The sequence below is a fragment of the Anthonomus grandis genome, chromosome 1, assembly GCF_022605725.1.
Source record: "Anthonomus grandis grandis chromosome 1, icAntGran1.3, whole genome shotgun sequence".
NCBI lineage: Eukaryota > Metazoa > Arthropoda > Insecta > Coleoptera > Curculionidae > Anthonomus > Anthonomus grandis.
The window spans coordinates 57,726,502-57,747,949 of record NC_065546.1 but is presented as its reverse complement, the minus strand read 5'-3'; the positions used below and the strand labels follow the sequence as shown (position 1 = coordinate 57,747,949).

General features: G+C 31.4%; 1 protein-coding gene across 3 annotated transcripts; it reads left to right on the top strand.

Annotated features, from left to right (window-relative positions):
• The first annotated feature begins 308 nt into the window (after positions 1-308).
• LOC126741203 (cytochrome P450 315a1, mitochondrial) lies at positions 309-15,892 on the top strand. 3 transcript variants are annotated; one of them, XR_007662141.1, is made up of 9 exons: positions 376-582; positions 8,162-8,280; positions 8,465-8,644; positions 8,735-8,948; positions 10,165-10,380; positions 10,588-10,864; positions 10,923-11,206; positions 11,264-11,532; positions 15,727-15,892. XR_007662141.1 is itself a non-coding variant. In XM_050447572.1 (8 exons), exons 2-8 carry the CDS (start codon positions 8,169-8,171, stop codon positions 11,436-11,438), a joined length of 1,458 nt encoding a protein of 485 aa, XP_050303529.1. In that variant the 5' UTR covers positions 309-327; positions 8,162-8,168; the 3' UTR covers positions 11,439-11,606. The 3 variants fall into 3 exon arrangements, 2 of the variants coding, with proteins under 2 accessions (XP_050303529.1, XP_050303517.1); XM_050447572.1 differs by lacking the exons at positions 376-582; positions 15,727-15,892 and adding an exon at positions 309-327 and having other exon boundaries at positions 11,264-11,606; XM_050447560.1 differs by lacking the exon at positions 15,727-15,892 and having other exon boundaries at positions 11,264-11,606.
• Positions 15,893-21,448: the final 5,556 nt, after the last annotated feature.

The window sequence follows — 21,448 nt, the reverse complement described above, 5'->3', positions numbered from 1 at the left end:
ATCTTTACTATCTACTACTACTATCTTTGACAGAAGAACTAAAGTTGAAATAAATTGATTATGTATTCGAGGCCATTTAACTGATTTTTAATAAATTAACCGTTAATGAGATATTGGCTGCCATCAAACTTTTATTTCAATCCACCTAAAATCATGAAATAAAATTTATTTGATACATAATGATCAATTAACAATTTAAAAAATGACAATAAAAAAATCAGTCTTCTTTACGTCAGCGTACTGTATACAATAACCACATAACGTTCAACCATTATGGGTTCGTAGCCTTTTTAACTCATCTATTATAGAAGCTGGGGCAATTTGCAGGTAAAGAAATCTCGATGATTATTTATGCATTCCAACGTCTGGTCTCGAAAACACGAAACTCGGGCCATTTATATTCATTTAATCGCTTAGATAAGCGGAATTTGTATACTTTGTTATAACAGGGACGGATGTTTGAAAATAAGCTTTAACAGTTTTATTGTTTTCGAAGTGTGTTGGTGTATTATTGTTGGACTGTCGGTGTGGTGATTTTTTTTTCGCTATAGAACAATTTGGCTTTTCGCCAGAGAAATTAGTGTGAGTAAAGACTGTTCTTTGAACCATTATTTATTTATAAGTGGTAACGTAAATTGTCATTAAAAAACGTATTTTTTTGAAATAGCAATCAGATGGTCTGTATTTCTCTATTCTCTCTCTTATCGGTATTCAGTAAACCTATCCAACCATTTCCCGAGACCGTTAGTAAACTACAAAATGCCTCCCCATTTGTATTACCGAACTACTTTATTTAAGGCAATAAGAAATTTATAAATGAATTTTCCTCCCAGCTTGTTTGTTCTAGTTAAGCCCGCGCGGTGGGAGGGGGGGGGGGCGGGTAGGGGGCTTTTCCCATTTCCCAGGCTTTTAAGGTATTGGAAATTAATTTCCATTCGCTCTATTGAACCGAGGCAGACGAGATTTCGTTGCCTAATTGTTCTTATCTCTTTATTAGAGTCGCTTTTTGTGGTTCAAATGGAATATAACGAAGAGGATTGTAATATTTTAATTTGACCGTAGAAATTTATATTCTGATTGAAATGGTTTTAGACCTTAACAAAAAACTCAGAGGGATTTTTGCTTAATAAAATGGTTTTTGCTTTATTTTGATAGTATTGGTTTTTGTGAGGTTAGGTTACGTCAGTATGACCATTTCACAAAAACCTGGATGACTCTGGATGATTTCTGAATGAAAAGGTTTAGAACTTTTACAAAAGTTGTAGCTTAGTTATTGGTTATTTACTTAGAACATTGAAAGAGTAGAATTAGTAAACAACAACTTTCCTTAAGTTGAACATGTGAACATACAGAAAAAAAAATTCAAATAAGCAATTTGATATTCTTAATTATATTTATTCATATTGAAATTACCGATTGTTCTTTGGAGAAAACTTCATTAAATGGAATATTTCAAAATTATTAATGAAACTAATTCATATCCGCAGTATCAATTTTCATTTTAAAAATACGATTTAAAACTAAGACTCACATTATTTTGGTTTGAACTTCTTTGCTCTTTAGTTTGAAATAACATATATTTTTACTTTGAATTTAATCTACTCTTAAAATAAAAACTGCTAATTTTTCTGTGTGTTCAATTTAAAACATTTGGATTGATCATGTTGAAAATATAATTGCGATATAATCTATTATATAAAGTGTTTTAAATTCAGAAATACTCATTCCTAGAAAAACCATTTACGATGTACCCTGATTTGCACACGATCTACCCAGTATCATTCGTGAGATTATAGGTCAGGCGAAAGGTGTTGCAAAAATTAAACGCCATTTTGCAATTTATTCCTTTCAAATTTGCACGTTTTTTTGACTGTCTATTTAGTGTTTATATAATTACAAAAAAATCGTCGTTATAATGAGAATTGAAAGTAATTTGAAAGAAAATAAAGTAAATATTTATAATTTATTAAATTTTATAAAACTATTATTTCAAACACCAGTTGTTGATGGATCTCACAATAGATACTCAAACCAGCCGTTTTTATTTAAATGAACCTACTTGACTTAAACATGTTTCTGTAAAATATTATAGAGCTTCTACAATCATAACGTGCTATTTAGGATAAATTTTTGATACATTTTTGCGATAGTTAGACAATAGGTTAAAATTTATCAATCAGGAAAAGTATTGGTTTTTTATTTCCAATGTATAGAGGACATACCATGAAAAGAAGAGTGCTACGTTATATTTAGGTATTTTTGTATATCACAAAATAAGCATTTGACTTAACCTTTGTTATAATTCTTTTCACAGGTTTTTACTCTGTATCGATCATTACTCTTGAAAATTGTGTGAAAAGTTTTTTTCTTCTCGATATATTTCAACATTTTTTAATTTTTTCATTTGTAAATATGGAAGAAAAGAATCTTAAAATTTAAGACGTACATATTAAAGGCCCCTAAAGATATACTGTGGATATTAAAGTTTCTAGTTTTTATTTGTATACATAGGAATATTAATCGTTATTTTGTAAAGAAGTTAAGAGTAAGACTGTTTTTTTTCTAAGAAAATTTGACTTTAAATAAATTAATTTTTAATAAAATATTATATTTTGTTATGTAACCAACTTCTATGTATAAAGGCTCAGCATGTAATTTTTTTAATAAACGTTATGTTTTTTGAACCCGTTGTTTTTTATAGTTGTCAGCAAAACCTATTATAATTATTATAGACTTTTTTAAAACAGCTTAAAAAAAAATTATTAATGTTAGCTGAATTTTAATAAAAATAAATAAGGTTGTTTAGATTATATACAACGATATTTTGTTATATTAAGTAAATACGAAAAAACATCGGCCACGTTTTTTAAAAAAAAAAAGGTGCTCAGGTATTAGTATAACAGGTTCTCTTTAAACTTTTACGTATTAAACTTTAATTCTAAAAACGTCAGCATATTAAGCCAAACATTTTAAAATCACGAATATTAATAGTTAATATTTTCATTTCAACATTACTATACAGAGTGTTTTTTATATATTGCGACAAAATTCAAGAACGTGTTCTTTGGACAAAAATTCGCAAAAAAGTTCTTATAAACATAGGTCTTAAACCTTTGAGATTTTAAGCTACAGGGTGGTAAAGTTTTAACAAAAAAATGATTTTTTTTCGATAACTTAAATACCCCTTTAGATATTTGTCAAAAGATTGGTATGCAGGGTCTGTGTATACAGAGCCATTTACCAACATACTTTTAATATTTTTATATTCTCCAGTGGCGTGTGTGCGGGTTTTCCGCTGAATACTTTTATAAAGAAAAACGCCGCCGCACTTTTAAACATTCTTGTTTAAGAGTTTAATCTTTTTACCACATTCTTCCTCTGCCCAGGATAAAGTTGGCATTTGTAAGATTTTGTGATATTTTAAATTTTAAATCATAGTCACTGTCCGCCAGTTGACAAGATTAATTTGTTAAAAAAATGGCTAACAATTACACAAATAATGAAATGGGCGATATGCACTTCATTTATGGACTGGCTAACGGAAACGCACGAGAAGCCTTGCGTATTTATGCTGAACGTTACCCGAATCGTGTTATTCCTCATCACTCCATGTTTACACGTTTACACCAACGTCTAAGTGAAACCGGCAGCTTTAAAAAACTCACCGCTGAAAACGGACATCCTCGAACAGTTACTCCTCCAATTGATGAACAGGTGCTCAATGAGTTCAAGGAAGATCCCACCACAAGCACTAGGAAAGTTGCTCAGACGCTACACATTAGTAACTTTACAGTTTGGAATATTCTTAAAAGAAACCTTTTATACCCGTATCATATTCAGCGGGTGCAGGCACTTTTGCCAGGCGATTTTCTGAAAAGAACGGCTTTGTGTCGTTGGATGCAAGAACGTATAAGGCAAGATGCACCGTTTATAATAAAAATACTTTTCACCGATGAGGCTAATTTCTCCAGGGACGCAATTATAAACTTCCATAATAACCACATATGGCATTATGACAACCCACATGCTGTGGCAGAAAACCGTCATCAGCACCAGTTTTCACTTAATGTATGGGTCGGCATTATTGGAAACTTTCTCATCGGTCCATTTTTTTTACCAGCAAGGTTGACTGGACAAGTGTATCAAGAATTTCTTCAAAATGAATTACCAGCGATGCTAAAAGATGTCCCCATTCAGCTAATACAGCAAATGTTTTTTTTACATGACGGTGCTCCAGCCCATTTTAATTTAGTGGCTCGGCAGTATTTGGCTATTATGTATCCAAATCGTTGGATAGGTTGGGGAAGTATTTACCCTTGGCCCCCACGGTCTCCCAATTTAAATCACTGGTTTATAGAAATCCAATTGATAATGTGGAGGAATTACGTAATCGCATTATAACGTCTTGTGACATAATTCGGCAGACACCAGGAATTTTTTAGAGAAGAGCACACTTTGAACAACTTTTGTAAAAATAATAATATTACTTAAATAAATAATAAAAAATTAAATATTTTTTTATCACTTAAAAACTTGTATTTTAAATTAAAGATTGTAGAAGCAAAAGTTTTAAATCCTCAATTACAATTTTATTAAATTGGGCTGGCTTTTTTACTAAATTAATTAATAAAAATTTTATTAAAGTTTAATCAAATCTGAGCAACATGTCCATGGTTTTTAATTTTTTGTGCGAAAACCGTGCGTCTAATGGACAAATTCCAGGAGATCAAAAATGTTGCAAATAAAACTGGAAATTTAAAAATATTTTTTAATACAAGAAAAACCAGTGGTGTACCATTTTTCTTTATAAAAGTATTCAGCGGAAAACCCGCACACACGCCACTGGAGAACATAAAAAAGTTAAAAGTATGTTGGTAAATGGCTCTGGAAACTTTACCATCCTGTAGCTTAAAATATAAAAGGTTTAGGACCTACGTTTATAGAAATTTTTTTAGGAATTTATGTTTATAGGAACTTTTTTGCGAATTTTTGTCCAAAGAACACGTTCCTGAATTTTGTCGCAATATATAAAAAACACCCTGTGTATAATTAAATATAAAACAAAACCTACTTATACATATGATTTATGATTGTTAAACCAAAATTGAAATACTTAATTTGAGCATATTATTCTTTATTATTATTTATCTTATTATTAGTTGCGTATTCTTAAAAATACAAATTGTAGGCTAGATTAAAAATATTGTATTTTATTGTAAACAAGTCGTAATTTTGCTTGATTTTGATTGAAGATGTTGTTTTTTTTACAGACATACTTAACTACTGATATCTCTATTCTAAATATTTATAGTAACATTTTGATTCAATTGAATACATAAAAATAAATCTTTCACATGTTATAAATAAGGATATGTGTATTTAATTTAAATGAAGATTTTATATTTTTATATTTAAAAATTATAATCTTGGGCATATGCAAAGTTAAGATAGCCTTATATTAATAGTATTATGCATAAATTGAGTATTTTCTTTTTTCCGTGCAGGGGCAAGAGGGGTGTTTTGTTTATAAACATACTCAACGACTCTCTGTTGTTAAGTTTACACAAGTTTTCAAAAGAAGAAATTTTTAGCTATATACACTACTGCTCAAAAGTATTTGGCCACATATGACTGTTTTAAAGTTATAACTAAAAATAATAAACCCACCAGGTATTCCTATGAGACGGTTTATTTATAACAAAATGAATATAAACAATACATTTTTCAATTAATTAAATTTAAGAAAATCAAATTTTGGATTCATCTACATGTCCGCCACGATTTTTAATAACAGCTTCACAGAGTTTCGGTAGTCTTCTAATTAATTTGTCCAAAGTTTCCTGAGGTATCTTGTGCCACTCTTCTTGGATGATCCTCCACAAGTCTTCTTTTTATGTGGGGCATGATTTTCGCACTTGTCTATCCAGTTCGTCCCACAGTAATTCGATAGGATTGAGGTCCGGTGATTGTGGGGGCCATACCATAACTTTCAGAAGATGTTGCCTTTGTAATTGACCTAAATATTGCTTGCACAATTTCGACGTGTGCTTGGGATCTTTGTCATGTTGAAAGATGAAGTTTTCCCCAATTATTCGAGTACCAGAAGGAAGTACATTGTCACTTAAAATTGTTTTGTAACCCTCTTTTCGAAGAATTCTCTCTATTCTAATTAGATCGCCCACTGCAGATCCGTCGAGCGACCCTTTCATGGGCATAACGACTAACAAAAACTCGCCTTTTCGTTCCAAAAACCTCGAATTTCGACTCGTCAATCCAGAGAACTTTCTTCCAGTCATCAATGGTCGATTCTTTGTGTGATTGGGCCCACTCAAGTCTTTTCTTCTTATTAACATCCTTCAATAGCGGTTTTGATACAGCTAAACGTCCTTTAAGACGAGCATTATAAAGCCGCCGTTTTACTGTCGAAATACTGTCCGCTTTTTTACGCTCCTTGTTTATTTTTGCTGTGATTTCAGGGGCGGTAAGGCGTCTATTGCGTTTGCTTGTAATTATAATATTTAAATCCTCCTTTGAACTTGTTGTCTTTGACCTTCCCGATCGAGGTTTGTTGCTAATAGTCCCTTCTTTGGTGAATTTCCTGAACATTATAATCGACAGTCCGCTTTGGAATTCCCAAATCCGTCGAAATTTGATGGTTAGTCTTTCCAGCCTTATGAAGTCCAATGATAATACCCTTGGTTTCTACCGATAACTCTTTTGTTTTAACCATTTTAAAGAATGTTGAAAAACCAGCAAAGAAACGGTGACAATCGTCAATAAGCAAGCGAAATTATTTACCAATGTTATACAAAATCAATTCTTGAAGACTAAACACCTTTAAAATGTTTCAATTTTCATCGGAAACGAGCTGTAAATAGATTAGTTTTTTAGAAGAAGTGCATATTTTCACTACATTGTTTGTTATTTGCATGACTATTTTTAAATACTTAGTGTTTTTTAACGAACAATAGTTGATAGGTATGCTGGTTAAGCATATATGCAATTTACAAAAGAGATACAATCTAAATATAGGTATAAAGATAAGATTTTTGTATCTAATTTAAAATATTAAAAAGAATACATGGTGGGCAAATACTTTTGAGCGGTAGTGTATCAACGCATATAACATTGTTAATATAACTTATTGGTGTTAGATTTTGGATTAAAAATCAAAAGTAAAAATAGATATATCTTATTGTAAGTGCAAAAATAAGAGGTTCCAAACAAAAAAAAATTATTAATATTTTTATTCTTAAAACGGCATCTAAAAAATTTGGAATGGCAACACCGCAAGCAACAACCGAAGTCATTTTGCGAAATTCTGCTTTTTATCTTTAGTTTTTCAAGCCGATCTTTTTACAAGTCAATATCGATACGGTAACCATAGCATCATAATACTATCATCATAGACGTAGAATAATAAAAACTTGTTAAGAAATCTAAAATAATTATAAAATATTTAGTTTTCATAAAAATGCGTTTTATTAGATAGGTTTATTAGTACCTTTAAAAAAACATATAAAGAGTTAATAAAAGGTAATATTGTTTAAATAATTTAAAACAAAATCTATTATTAATAAATATTTTGCATGTATTTTTTTTTGACGACTTCACTGGTAAGATTTCTGATTGTGTCGGTGAAATCAACAATGCGAAGAAGCGGCGTTGTGATGTTGTTGCCTTTTTTAGTATACGTTATCTGTATTTATTTAACTTTGAATATTGATTTCTTTATAGAGTATTTTATCAAATTATTTTATTAAAGAAAATAGGTACATCATATTTTGTTAAAGAGGCACAGTAGTATTCTATTATACTTGTAAAATAAGTGAAAAATTTTAATGATATTATGAAGTGTTTTTTTTTTTTTGATATTTCTTCGTTTGTTCAAGCATTTGGCATCATTGCATCAGAGATGTTGCCAGCAAACAAACTGTCTATAGTTCCACTAAGTTATTAAAATACCTTTTATTTAATATCTGATTAAGTTTTGCAGATATTTTAGTTTTTGTGAGGTTACATCAATATCACTATTGAAATGCCTCACAAACCTGGTCCTTTTACGTAAAATAGGATTGCAACGCAGTCTCTAAAATAAATAATGTTTCAACAACTTTTTTTTCAACCATCCTCAAAACTTTTGAGATTTTTTTTTTTACAGATTTATAATGAGAAACTGCATCAAATCCAACTATTTGAAAAACAGATCATGGAGAAAATGGTATTCAGTAGATCCTGCAACCCCCGCTAAAGAATTCCATGAAATACCTGGTGCCAAAGGTAAAGCACTTGACCACATACATTCGCGATGCTTAAACTCCTAAATAATTCTTAAGATGGTAATACTAATATTTTGAGTAACAGAACTATTCGGAGTCCAATTATACCGTCCCTGTACTCTTCACTATTGTAAAAAGTCACACTTTTGACCCTCAAACTACAATTTAAGATGCTTTCTTTTCAGGTTTGCCTTTTATAGGCACCACTCTCTCCCTTATCCTGGCCGGTTCATCCCCTAAACTTCACGTCTATATCGACAAAAGACACAAACAATATGGTCCAATATTTAAAGAGAAAATAGGGCCGGTCCCTTGTGTATTTATCTCCGATCCCGAGGCGATACGATTAGTGTTTGCCCACGAAGGTGAGTTTTTGCGGGAAAAACACTTTGCGAAAAATAAAATGAATAATTCATATACGGGACGTAAATGGCAGTTTTTTTTTGTTTTACCAGGAAAATATCCGATACACCTGCTTCCGGAAGCCTGGACGACATACAACGATTTGTACAACGTCTCTAGGGGGTTGTTTTTCATGAACGGGACTGAATGGCGCAGTTATAGGAAAATATTGAATCCACTTTTGTTAGGAGGAGACAAAGAGTGGATGGAGGATAGTTGTCGGCCCGCAATCGAACGCTTAGTTTGGACGATTAACGAACTAAATGAGTAAGTTATTAAATTATGTAAATATATTATTAAATTATATAAAAATGAGGCCAGTATGACCATTACAATAACAAAATAAATGAAAACAAAAATAATATTTAAAAAATTTATAAGTTACTAATAATTAAAAAAAAAAATTATAGCTCCCCAGGAATTGACAAAATACCAAGTAAACTAATAAAAAATACTCATGTTCATATATTAAAACCACTTATACATTTAATTTTTAAGACCAGTATTATTCCGATCCAATTTAAAACAATTATTGTTACACCAATTTATAAATCGAGAAATAAACATGACATTAACAATTTTAGACCTATAAGTGTTATGAATAACTAACTGGTAAGATATTTTAAAAATTTCTTAAAGATAGACTTCTTGCTTTCTTAGGGCAAAACTGCATTACTTCAGAAAATCAGTTTGGATTTGTTGAGAAACTTAGTACTACAGATGCAATATATAATTTAGTATCAGAAATAACAACTAATATTAACACGAGTGAGAAAAGCATTGAAATTTTTGTTGCCACTGACTTCATTTATTTCTTTTGTTTCCTGTTTGTTTCATGTCAACTTTTTTTAATACCTGTTTTACATCTATATTTTGTTTTGTGTTACTGTTATAAGTATGTGTTAGGTCTTTAAGGGCTCTATCTTTGGCAGCCTTAATTTGAGGTTTCATTCTTTTGTCCAAAATAATTTTGTAGTCTTACAAAGGCTAATTGCAAATCTTCATTTTGCGACTCCTCTTGTTCAGGCATTTCTTCGTCGGAAGACATTTTATATGAGTATTTAACCGTACGATACCACAACGTAAATAAAAGAACAAAATTTTAACTTGTCAAAACTTGCAAGTTTGCCGAGTTATCGAAATGAGGTGATGCTAATCAATTGAAAGCATTTACTTCCAAATAAAAGTAGATACTACAAGAACAGTAGTAGATACTTCGACGTTAAGCAAATACTACCTGAAGTGATTAGATACTTCATATCGTAGTATATACTTCGAAGTAGATGCTTAAAATTGTAGCATAAGCATTTACTTCATTTTTATTAATACCACTCATTGGTATAAGTAGTCGTAGTTGCAGCTGTATTTAAATACGAGTTGCTTTTGTTTTTCCTATTGATAAGTGGGGTTTTCGATACAATTACCACTGACATTATTATGCTCCTTTCCAACTAAGAATAATTTATTTATTTCCTTTTTATAGCAAAAATATTCAGCCTAAAATGGAAAAACTCCTCTACAAATGGTCTCTGGAAACAATAGTTTCCGTCCTAATAGGACCCGAAAACTATCTTAAGGCAAAGGATAACATAGACAAAGAAATTACCCAGCTCGCCTCGAAAGTGTTTCTTATATTTGAGACTAGTTCGCGGATGGCCCTCGTATCATCTAAATTCGCTTCCAAGTATAACATTTCCAGGTAAGTCAAATGAATAAACAAAAGGTTATGTTCATTTAAGCCGATACCCCCTGTATACCTTTATAATCATGCTAATTTAACATTGCTTCGGTTTGCTACGCATTAATTATCGATTTCACTGATAATCTGATTCCATAATAATAGACTCTAAGTGACCAGGCATTACGGAGACATAATGGGATTTAATTGAGATTCATTGTATTCCAGATGGCGACAGTTTGAGGAATCTGTTACTACAGCTGTAAACCTATCAACTGATTTAATAGAGTTGTTGCTGGAGTATGTAAAAACGGACCAAGATGGACTATTGGGAAAACTGAAAGACAAAATGACTATCAATGACGTGGTGAGAATAGTGACGGATTTAGTGTTGGCCGCCGGAGATACCACCGCTCATTCAATGGAGTGGGCGCTGTACCTGGTCGCTAAACATCCAGAATGTCAGAAGAGGCTTAGGGAGGAGCTGGAAAACTGTAAGAAAAATGTACGAAAATTACTAAACACAAAAAAACAAAATTCTAATCATGTAACCTCCATTCTAGAACCAAAAACTTACGTCTTGCCTCTACCTGAAAAACATCATAAAAGAATCCTTAAGACTCTACCCAGTAGCCCCGTTTTTAACCAGAATTCTGCCAAATGAAACCACTATAGCGGGCTACAAAATTCCATCCGGCACCATTTTAATTCTCTCCATTTACACCACGGGAAGGGATGAAAACAACTTCGAAACCCCATTAAAATTCTACCCGGACCGATGGATCAAAAGCGAAATCAGAAGTGGGATTGTCCAGTCGGCTGCGTTACCATTCGCCATCGGATCCAGGTATAAGAAAGAGCATTAAATCCAACGAAATCCAAAATAATTAAACATTTATTTTAGGTCGTGTATAGGTAGAAAGTTGGCTGAAACGCAACTGCAACTAACTTTGGCCCAACTGATTTTAAAGTTTGACGCGATCGGGATACGGAACGTACGGGATGTCGAGGCGGTTTTGAAAATGGTAATGGTGCCATCCGAAGAAATCAAATTTAAGTTTGAAGTGAATAATAAGTGAGTTTTCTTGGTGCGGGTTTTCGTTATAAATTGAATGGAGTGTACTGTTGTTTATGTAAGAATTTTATTGGGGAATTGTTAGGAGTGTATACAAGGTGGGTATATAGATACAAGTTGCAGAAATTTGTTTGTTTTTTACTTTTTTTGTTATTATATTATTTTTCACGTTTCTTGCCTCATTTTTATCTCTTTCCTTCTTCTCCTCCTTCTTGTTCTTTTTTTTTATTGTTTTACAAACTTAAGCTCTAGTTTTTTTGAATATTATCGTCTCAGTCTGAGCTGTCATTAAGAAAAAAGAATTCTATAATTTCATTGTAATTGGATGACAAAATGTTACAATTAGATTTTTTGTATCATCAACGGATCTCGTTTTTTAAAAATCACAATCAGTCTACGACTCTCTTTCAATTAATTTTTGCATCAAAGAAAATGTTAAAATTAGATTTTTTGCATTATTGTTAGCGTTCTTAGGGAATCGTTAACGTTGTTTATTGCATATCATAAGAATTAATTTAACTTTTCTATTAATGCAAATTAATACAGTGTGTTTTTATATTATATCCGTATGTGTTGTTTTTGTAAGTTTAACATCAACAGTTGTAATTAAGTAAAATCTGTATTGTTGTGACGAATTCATAATGAGTTACCTATTTTATTGAGTATTACGTCCCTTATACCAAAAATCAATTTAGAATTTTTATCTCACATGTTAAAAAAATTGAAAAGAAGAAGAAAATAGACTTATTCACGTATTTAAAAGAAATATGAACTCAAATCTGTAATGATACCGTTCGATATACATAATTTAATTTAGGTTCAATAAGTTTTAAATACAATAATTTAGTTGAGGTATAATAGATTTTTTTATATACCTAGGCTGAGCTCGTTTCTTCTTTTCAATATAGAGAACTTATCGTGAATTTTTAGAAAGGATTAATTTATGCGTGGGTGTATCAAACAATGTGCTACCTGTATCATCAGTATTTGTACCTGGAAAAGATGACCCTCAACTTAACTAAAGGTGGACATGAAACTGTTAGTTCCAATATATGTTTATTATGTTTTGTAAATAATTCCATTATATTTTAGTTATCATAGTAAAGTTTGAAACAAATTTTAGGATGCAATGCAATGTTACACTTTTCGCAGATGAATTGACTTTTTTTTCCACTCATCGGCGGTCGGTTTCTTTGTAGACTATCAGATGTTCAATATTATCGAATCGTACGTCACGTAATGGTCGCGGCACTCTGGTTTTTCTTTGCAGGGCTTTAGTACCAAAACTTTTCAAAAAACTTAGCAAAATGTATCGTCGAAACGCTAATAAACTAACAGAGTCAGGATGATTTGTTTTCAATTTTCGCATAAGTAACCAAGCAGTCACAACACATTAGATACGTCTAATAAATGTAAGACTAGTGGCCAATACCATTTCCTTTGTCGAAATCTTGATCTATAGGCCGCAACAAGACCATCTAATTTGTCCACATCACCCATATATTTATTATAGTTGGCTACTATTTTCGGCTGAGGAACAGTCTTCTTAGATCGGGTGACCCTGTCCCAACGAAGTGTGTTAATTACTTCAGTGGTTTCAAAATTGAATGCAACAGAAACAACTTTATTATCTTTCCATTGTACGAGCATGCTGGTGTCATTTCGATAATACTTATAGCTTCCCCTTTACTGATTATTCCATTCCTTCTTAGTTTGTACCGGACATTTCTCTAAACGATTATCTCTTATTGTGCCTGTGGCACATTAATTGTTTTTCGATAAATAGTCAAAGAGAGGAAGGTCTGTAAAGTAATTATCCATACAAATTTTATAACCCTTACCTGAAGGTAATTCGACTTGCTCTAGTAAAGATAGTATTACATCTCCACCCAAACAAAATTTCTTATCCGCTACTCGAACAAATAGCCCAATTTTTGTAGCCAAATCTTATAGGCTTATCCCGAATGTATTGCTTGGCCTAACGTTTTCCATAATATGGCACCATGCTCTTGTCAATGGATAAATGCTCATCAAAGCTATTGTGTGTTCTAAAATTTAGGTTTAGATGATCTCAACCGGGGTAGTTAAATTTTTTGCATCCTGTGAGGGTTCACTAGGGCTACAGACAATCACAAGGTCACCATTATTTAGTCGGCCAGTATCAGGATCAGCCCCCGCCATCTTGATTTTTGGTGCGCGTACTCTGTTTGTTGCTTTGTATTGTTATTGCCTTTTAGGTTTTTCTGAAGGACAGATAAGGGCAGTAAATCTTCAGGGTCAGAATCGTCAGAGTCATTTACGTAAGCTACTTCACATTTCTGAGATAGGATTCCGCGAGGTAGGTGATTTATATTCGCTGCATGCTCGTCGTCAAATTCGTCGCTATCAACTTCGGTCTCATTTCCATCATCTGGAGGTAAAATATAGATGTTAGATTCCGGCAAGTCGTCATCCTCCTCTAAACAGTCCATTAGTTGAGCTAAGGTCAATCTACAATAAAGGAGATATAGCGCTTAGCGTCCCTTATAAGGGATACAGCATAATATGTAGTAACGTGTTTTATACGCGGTTATAAAATCAGGGGTTCGATGACCTTTACTATTTTCTTTGAACATTATTTATAAAGATTCAATTAGTAATCAATGTGGAAAATGTTTATTTACACATACATAAAACAAAACTTACCCTTGACCCCTAGTAGAGTACATGGATGGATCCATTTTCAATAACACATAAATAATTTCGCGAGAAATAGAAAACAAAAACATTTGACACGTCGAATCAAGTCTGCTAAATACGCTTTGTAGCTCTAAGTGCTCGATGTATCTTCACTTTTATTTTATCGCAAGGAATTTGCTGGTCCCTTACAAGGGACGCTAGATATTAATGGGTTAAATCAAATATTACGCAAAGAGAGCATCAACAAAAAATTTCAAATAATTCGAAAAGTAATTATAAAAAAATCTGCTTTTGATTGTTTCAGATATGGCGACTTAGGTCACCGCCTCTTATTTATTGACTCGACTTGTTCTTGAGAATTTTTATTAAAAAAAGTTATAATTATTTTTTAAGCATTATATTTTTCTTTAGATTTGCGACAGGTTGTTTTACTTACTGTAATAAAAGTCTGATCAATAAATATTAAATGTTTTATTTAAAAAAAAAAGTTAATTTCTAGACTGGATGATGGACGGATAAAAGAAATAATATAGATATCTTGCGGAATAATACAAATCATATAAAGAATATTTTACAAAAATATATCAAAAGGACTCGCAGTGTATTTACAGTATTTTTGCTCTAGGTTTATCTTTAAGTCCGAATTATTAGATACGGCTGATACTACGTTCATTACTATAACGTGACGCGCAATGGTCAATACTATAAAAAATTCGAGGTGCCAATAGTTAAAAATTAATTTTCTACAAAAGAAGATCGAGAAAACACATCGTTAATTTTTTAGCGTGTACCATAGGATTTTACATGGTAAAACAAGAGAAGAGAAGAGATCTGGGCGTTATTTGAACTATGTTATTTTTTCGGATCTGCGAGCCAGGTGTAAGGAGTTCCATAAAGTTTCATGTCAAAACTATGTTGCAAGAATAAAGATCTGAAGTTTTCTGGAAACACTTGAATAATGTCCTTAAAAAAATTACTTACCTGTAGGGCAAGCATGAGCTTCAATGGTCAAGAAACTGCAATCTCCTTACTGAAAACAGTGTACATTGATAATGATTTACCAATGCCAGACTATTCCATTCCAGAAATTTGATTTGAAATTCCAGGTTGGAGGAAGACATTTTGAACAATTGTTGTGATGGCATCATATACAAAAGGTAAAAATAAATGCATCAGATCCTATTTAGGTAATTAATATTTTTTCTAAATTTAAACGCGTCTTAGGGCCGTATTTCCGGACATGGGTTCCTATACTCAAATGGATTCTACTGTTGCACTGAACAACCCCTAGAAGTTTGATTCCATAGTTCTGAAACACCCTGTATTTTTTTTATTTAAAGAAATTACCCTGTTTGCTTTATTAGCGTCAGAAGTTCATAATTCATTTACTTATTAGTTAAAAATATAATTTTATTTTGCGTAAAGCTTGGATACTTTGTTGCCTTCTGTCTAATGCATTTGATTTTTATTTGTCTGTATGTTTATTAATTTTCTTGAAAAATACATATTTATTTACCTGTTTTTAGGTTTCATAAGCATACCATAAGTATATAAGCACTATTGTGGACATAATGCCGATCTTGTTTATTTATTATTTATTTATTTCTTTACAGAATGACCTAGGGACCGATGCAATACATAATACTCAGAGTGCTTCGGATTAGGTTCACGACCTTATGTTCACGACCCAAGCTGATTGGAAATCATTATAATCAGATAAACACATTATAAAGAAACGACAGAATCACTACAAGACTTTATTAATACGGTTCACACCAATTAATGTAACTTTTCTGTTAATACAGCATGTTTTCGTATTATATCTTGGCCTTTATTTAACCTGATTCTAACACCCATTGATGATTTTCTTAAGATTAACATAATTTTCTTATACAATGAATTTCCTTAAAATCAGGAGAAAATGTCTAAAAACCACAATAAGCTCATCGTCATGGTACTCTTTTTCCAACTAAAAAAATGGTAAAATTATATTTTTATAACATCAATCGTTGTCTTAAAGTAACCAAAACTTTAACAAAAATTGCAATAAACCGATCGACATGATACTCTTGTTGAGCTTATTTTTTCCAATTATTAAAGCGGTAAAATTCAATTTTTTCCTACTTTAAACGGTTCTCTAAAAATTAAATTTTATGCCAGAAAAATACAATTTCCAGAATATCCAGACAATAACTTAGAAACGAAGTCATAATACATACACTTTTTTATTGAGGGGAAAGGAAAAAGAGAGAAATAAAAGATATAACGTAAAAAAAAATTTCATCATTACCCACATTAGACCCATATATCAAAAAAATCTGAAAATTTCTTTACATTTTAGATCCGTTTACATATCTGCAAACACTCTACAGGCCATCAAAGTAAACATGGTAACATATATATTTTTCTTAATCGCACCGAAGGTGAAAAATCATTAAAAAAATATACCTGCTTCCTTTAAATTTTCATAAAATCACATTATCATTACGTACATATATATTTATACAGTCGTATACTCAGAAACAGCACATAAAAGTTAAATTCATAATGTTTTTATAATGCGTGGATTGAATGAATTCAATTTTCTTACTTTATTACGGTGCCCAAAATAGCGAGAGTCAATTTCGTACTCTACCAAGTAAAATTTAATTTGAAGACGAGCTGCCAAAGGGCAAAACGTCCTGCCAAGGGTCTTAATAAACTTATTGTTAATCACTCCTTGGTTTGTTATTAGGCAGATTAGTTTGTTTTACTTGACGAAGACCCTACCTTAAACCTTAAACTCATTCCCCAAGGCGGTCATTTTCTGCTTAGGTCATCCCTTTACTAAAAGGGTTTAAATAATCAAATAAAATTTTTGCAAACTTAAAATACGTTTACTTTACAGACCGAAGAAGTTTCATGCATTGTTTTCGCGATAAGCGAGGGGCTTCGACCTCGTCGTCTCGTTTTATCGCATCGAATCTTTTCGCGATTTTTTTCCAATTTTAGAAATGTTAAATTATTTCCTTTCGGTTTTCCATTAAAGTTATGGAAGTAACCTCGGGGTCAACCGACTGCGAGTGCTCGTCCAATTTAACACGAAATAATCTCGAGTTGCGGTTTCGCTTCAATCGGATTCCATGCGAAATCTCTGGATGTTTTGCAGTTGTTTGTTTACTTTAAATTTTATATTTAAAAGAAAGTTTATGATGGCTCAGGGTGATATAAGAATAAAAATGGAGTTTTTGTTACATATTTGTTTTCCTGTATTACAACAATTTATTTCTAAGTTACTGCGTTGATTGAATATTTGGGAAGATACGCAACCTTATGGGCTAAAGCGTGACCGCAAATATGCGTGAAAAATAGATGGCAATTCTCTCCAGTATGCGCGAAAATAATTTCGTCCGTCGCTTCTCATTAGTAATCGGCCGATCATCCGAGTCGTGTGGGAGAGTTTTTGCACAGCTTCGTGTTTGCCGTATTGCAATTTGGTAGTTGTTAAAAATTTTTCTTGGATATCATAATCACAAATAGATAGATATATGTAAATGTCTTTAGTTTGTGAGACGATGGCTCCTTTAAGCAAAATTAATCAGTGTGCGTATATTAATTAAGACTTTGATTTATAACAACCTAATATGGGAATCTCAAAATCTTATTAGAAAATCTTTAAAAAAATCTAATTATAAACCTCACAGAAAATTATCTATTTTATCTACAAAAATCAATCCGAACTCTTAAAAATACTGTCTCTTCATGTCTATGAGAGCCATTTTCTCTTTTTCTTTTTTTTACTTTAAGAAAATTTTAAATCAATATATTATGTTTATGGTCTTTAGTGTTTTAAGTATTTTCAATAATTGTTTTCATGATGAAATTCATTCATGAAAAAGATAAAAATAAAGCCTAAAAAGCCTTTAAAGTTATTGAGAAACTGGTTATAGTACGAATGGTAGCTTTCCTAATAAAAAAAATAACATATTAAATGAATGTCGAGTAATGTTTTCATTCCTGGAGAGATTATATTTGAGCTTGAAGAAGGTCACTTTGCTGCAGCGGTATTCTGCGACTTCTCTAAAGACTTTGACTGTGTCAACCATGGAAATTGCTCGATAAGCTTTCTAGATATGGGTTTAGGGGAGTTGCTCTAGAATGGTTAAAATTTTGTTTTGTTAGACAGAAAAAAGTTTGTTTGGCCAAATGGCAGTTTGTCTGAACTTTGTGTAGTAAGCAGGGTTCGTTTCTCGGTCCTATTTTATTTCTATTGTATATAAATGACCTGGCGTTTCTCCAGATAAGAGGATTCTTCACTATTTTTGCAGATGACACCACTATCTTATGGGCAGACAATAATAAAAGCACATTAACAAAAACAATTTCTACAGATTTATTAATGATTAAACAGTGATTTGATGCTAATTTGTTGTCTTTAAACATAGATAAGACTAAATTGTTAAGTTTTTATGTTCAGAGCAGTTCATGATTCACAAGAAAGAATTGGAAGTGAATAATTTTAACAGATTTCTTCGAATTGTTATCGATCATAAACGTAAGTTTTATGGAGATATGTCAGGAGGCAAAAACTGGCTAGACGATGTTATGCTGTTAGAGTGGTTTTAAATGAACTGAGATTGATATCTGCAAAAACGGTCTATTTTTTTTTGTCGAAAGTTGGAACTTACTTTCATACAAAAATACCTACAGTATAGAATAACATTTTGGAGTTGCATTAGTAAACGGCTTTTTGACTCGATGTTTGTTTTTAAAAAACGAGCCATTAAATATATGTGTCATAAATCTCCACAGGACATGCAGACCCCTATTTAAAGATACTTTCCTTGTGTTGCTTGTTTATTGTTGAGTCTGCTTGCCTAATATATAAAAAATATAAATTGTATCTTCAAAATAATGGCTCCTTAAAACGTTATAATATCAGAAAAGAATACAATATTCCAATGCCCATCCCGAAAAGTGAACTAAGAATTCTCTTATTTACTTGAGCATAAAAATTTTTAATCATTTTCCAAATGTCATAAAAGTCTCTAGAAGTTCTCCTCGCTTTAAAAAGTTCTTAACGAAACTTCTTAAAAGCAAGTATTTTTATAGCATTAGAATTTTTTTAAGATAGTTAGGAACAGGCCAATCGTATATAATTAGTTTTTAGTAAAGATGTAAAGGTTAGAATTTGTGATGTTACTCTAAAAAATTTTTAAGTCGTCTTGCTTTGAAATTGAAAATACATTTTGTGTTTATACTAGTATGTTGAACCCACTATTGTGTATTGTTTTTAAATTATGTGTTAGTAATATGTCGATTAATGTGCCTATTTTATATCATAGAAGTACCATGTCAACAAGTAGGTACCATGTATTTATGAATAAAGTATGTTTTGAATTTTTTGAAATTCGAAATTGTATTTAAAAGAGAGAGAGGTATATAATATTTAATAGGGATGATTCCAACTACTCACTAGAAATTACCTCGTTGAAAAAGTAATTCTTGTTGTAAAAGGGTTATTCAAAACTGCAAGTGGCCAACATGGAGTCGACAAGAAGAAAAAAAGTTGATTATGACTCTCTAAAGAAGGATTTAAGAGTTATTAAACGTCGTATTTAAAAGTTAAAGATGTTAACTTGTAAATGAGAGAAAGCGTTTACAATAATGTATAAATGATTTTATTTTATATTTTCAAATAACGCCAGAAAAAAATAAAAAAACCATTTTGCCAAATTTCACCTTTTTCCTGAATATTAGGAAGTATTTGGCATTTTTCCAATTTTTAGATTGCATTTATTCAATCATTGCATTTATATTGCGCAACTTTCGCCTAATTAAACCATTTATTGCTCATCCTTATTTTGGACATCCTGTATAACCGCGATGAGACCCTTCATACTGTTAAACAAAATATTTGTTTTTTTTTCTTATTAACTTTTTCTAGTTTTAAGAATTAGTAATTAAGTGTTTCCCTGTATTGCATATTAAAGTGTGGCCTATTTTCGATATTTTATAGTGTTGTTACACCCTTATTCAAAACATTTCAACCCTTATTCAAACATTCATACATTACTTAACCACCACATTTATCTATAACTATCTTTATAGTTATTTATGCGAGATCACAGCGCATTTAAATATCGGCAATAACAAAATAAATAAAAGCGCTGTTATCATCATCGCCCTTGTCTTAAAAAAATAACAAAACGGCCGGGCGGCCAAAGATTCCCGCGTCGTTAAACTGCAAATGGTCAATATAGCGCCGACAAAGAAAAACAAAGTTGATGATGGCTCTTTAAAGACAGAACGTCGTATTTTAAATTTAAAGGTGTCATCGTATAGGCGAGAAAAAGTGGTCACAATAATTTATTCATTTAATAAATACTTTTGTCATATATTTTGAAATAACGCCAGAAAAAAATAAAATGATTTTGCCAAATTTCAGTTTTTTGCAAAATTTAGGAAGTATTTAGATTTTATTATAAAAGGACACTATATTGCTCAACTTTCCTCTAATTATTCCACCTCTATTGACGTTCTGTATAACCGTGATGCGGGGTCTTTAAACAAAATGTTTTTTTTTGTTACTAGGTATCTTTTTATAGTTTTAAGTATAGTTGTAACAACTGGTAATTGAGAATTTTCCTGTGTCGCTTAAAACTTAAAATGTGGCCTATTTTCTATTTCTATTAACATCCTCACTCACAACCCCTTACTTTACAGATGTCACTACGCTGCACATTTTTCAGATATGGAATCACATGACAAAATGGGTTACTTTTTACAAAAAATTATTGATCAAGAAGTTATATTATGATCGGTATTAAGTCTTATGAATTATTTCAATTATTCTTTATAATATTTACGTGAAACCTACTTATATCTTAAAATTTGTTCCACATATTTTTTGTATATTAGTTTTTAGTTAATTAAGTGCAACGGGCTTTTTATTTAAAAACTTGACCCTCTTGAACACAAAATGAAGGAAACAATGTTTGTTGGAATTATAACTTGTATTAAACTTTGTTGGTAATATTGTAAAAATAGCTTTTTATATATATTTTTGTATTAATTTTTGTCTCAAAAACATATTTTGGTAAGTAATTATTTGTTTATAAAATTTAACTTTTAAGAAATTTCAATATGGCTCCACCCTTAAGTATATCACTTATCACTTGACCACCACATAAATGACACCGTGTTGTATGTTCAAAAAAAAAAATAAAAACATAATTGGCAGCATCATCCCATATCTTAAAAAAATATCCAACACGGCCGCGTAACCGGAGATTCCAGCGTCGTTGAAAACCTGACTCAAAGAAGCCAAAAGCCAAGTCCACACAGCTAAAATAA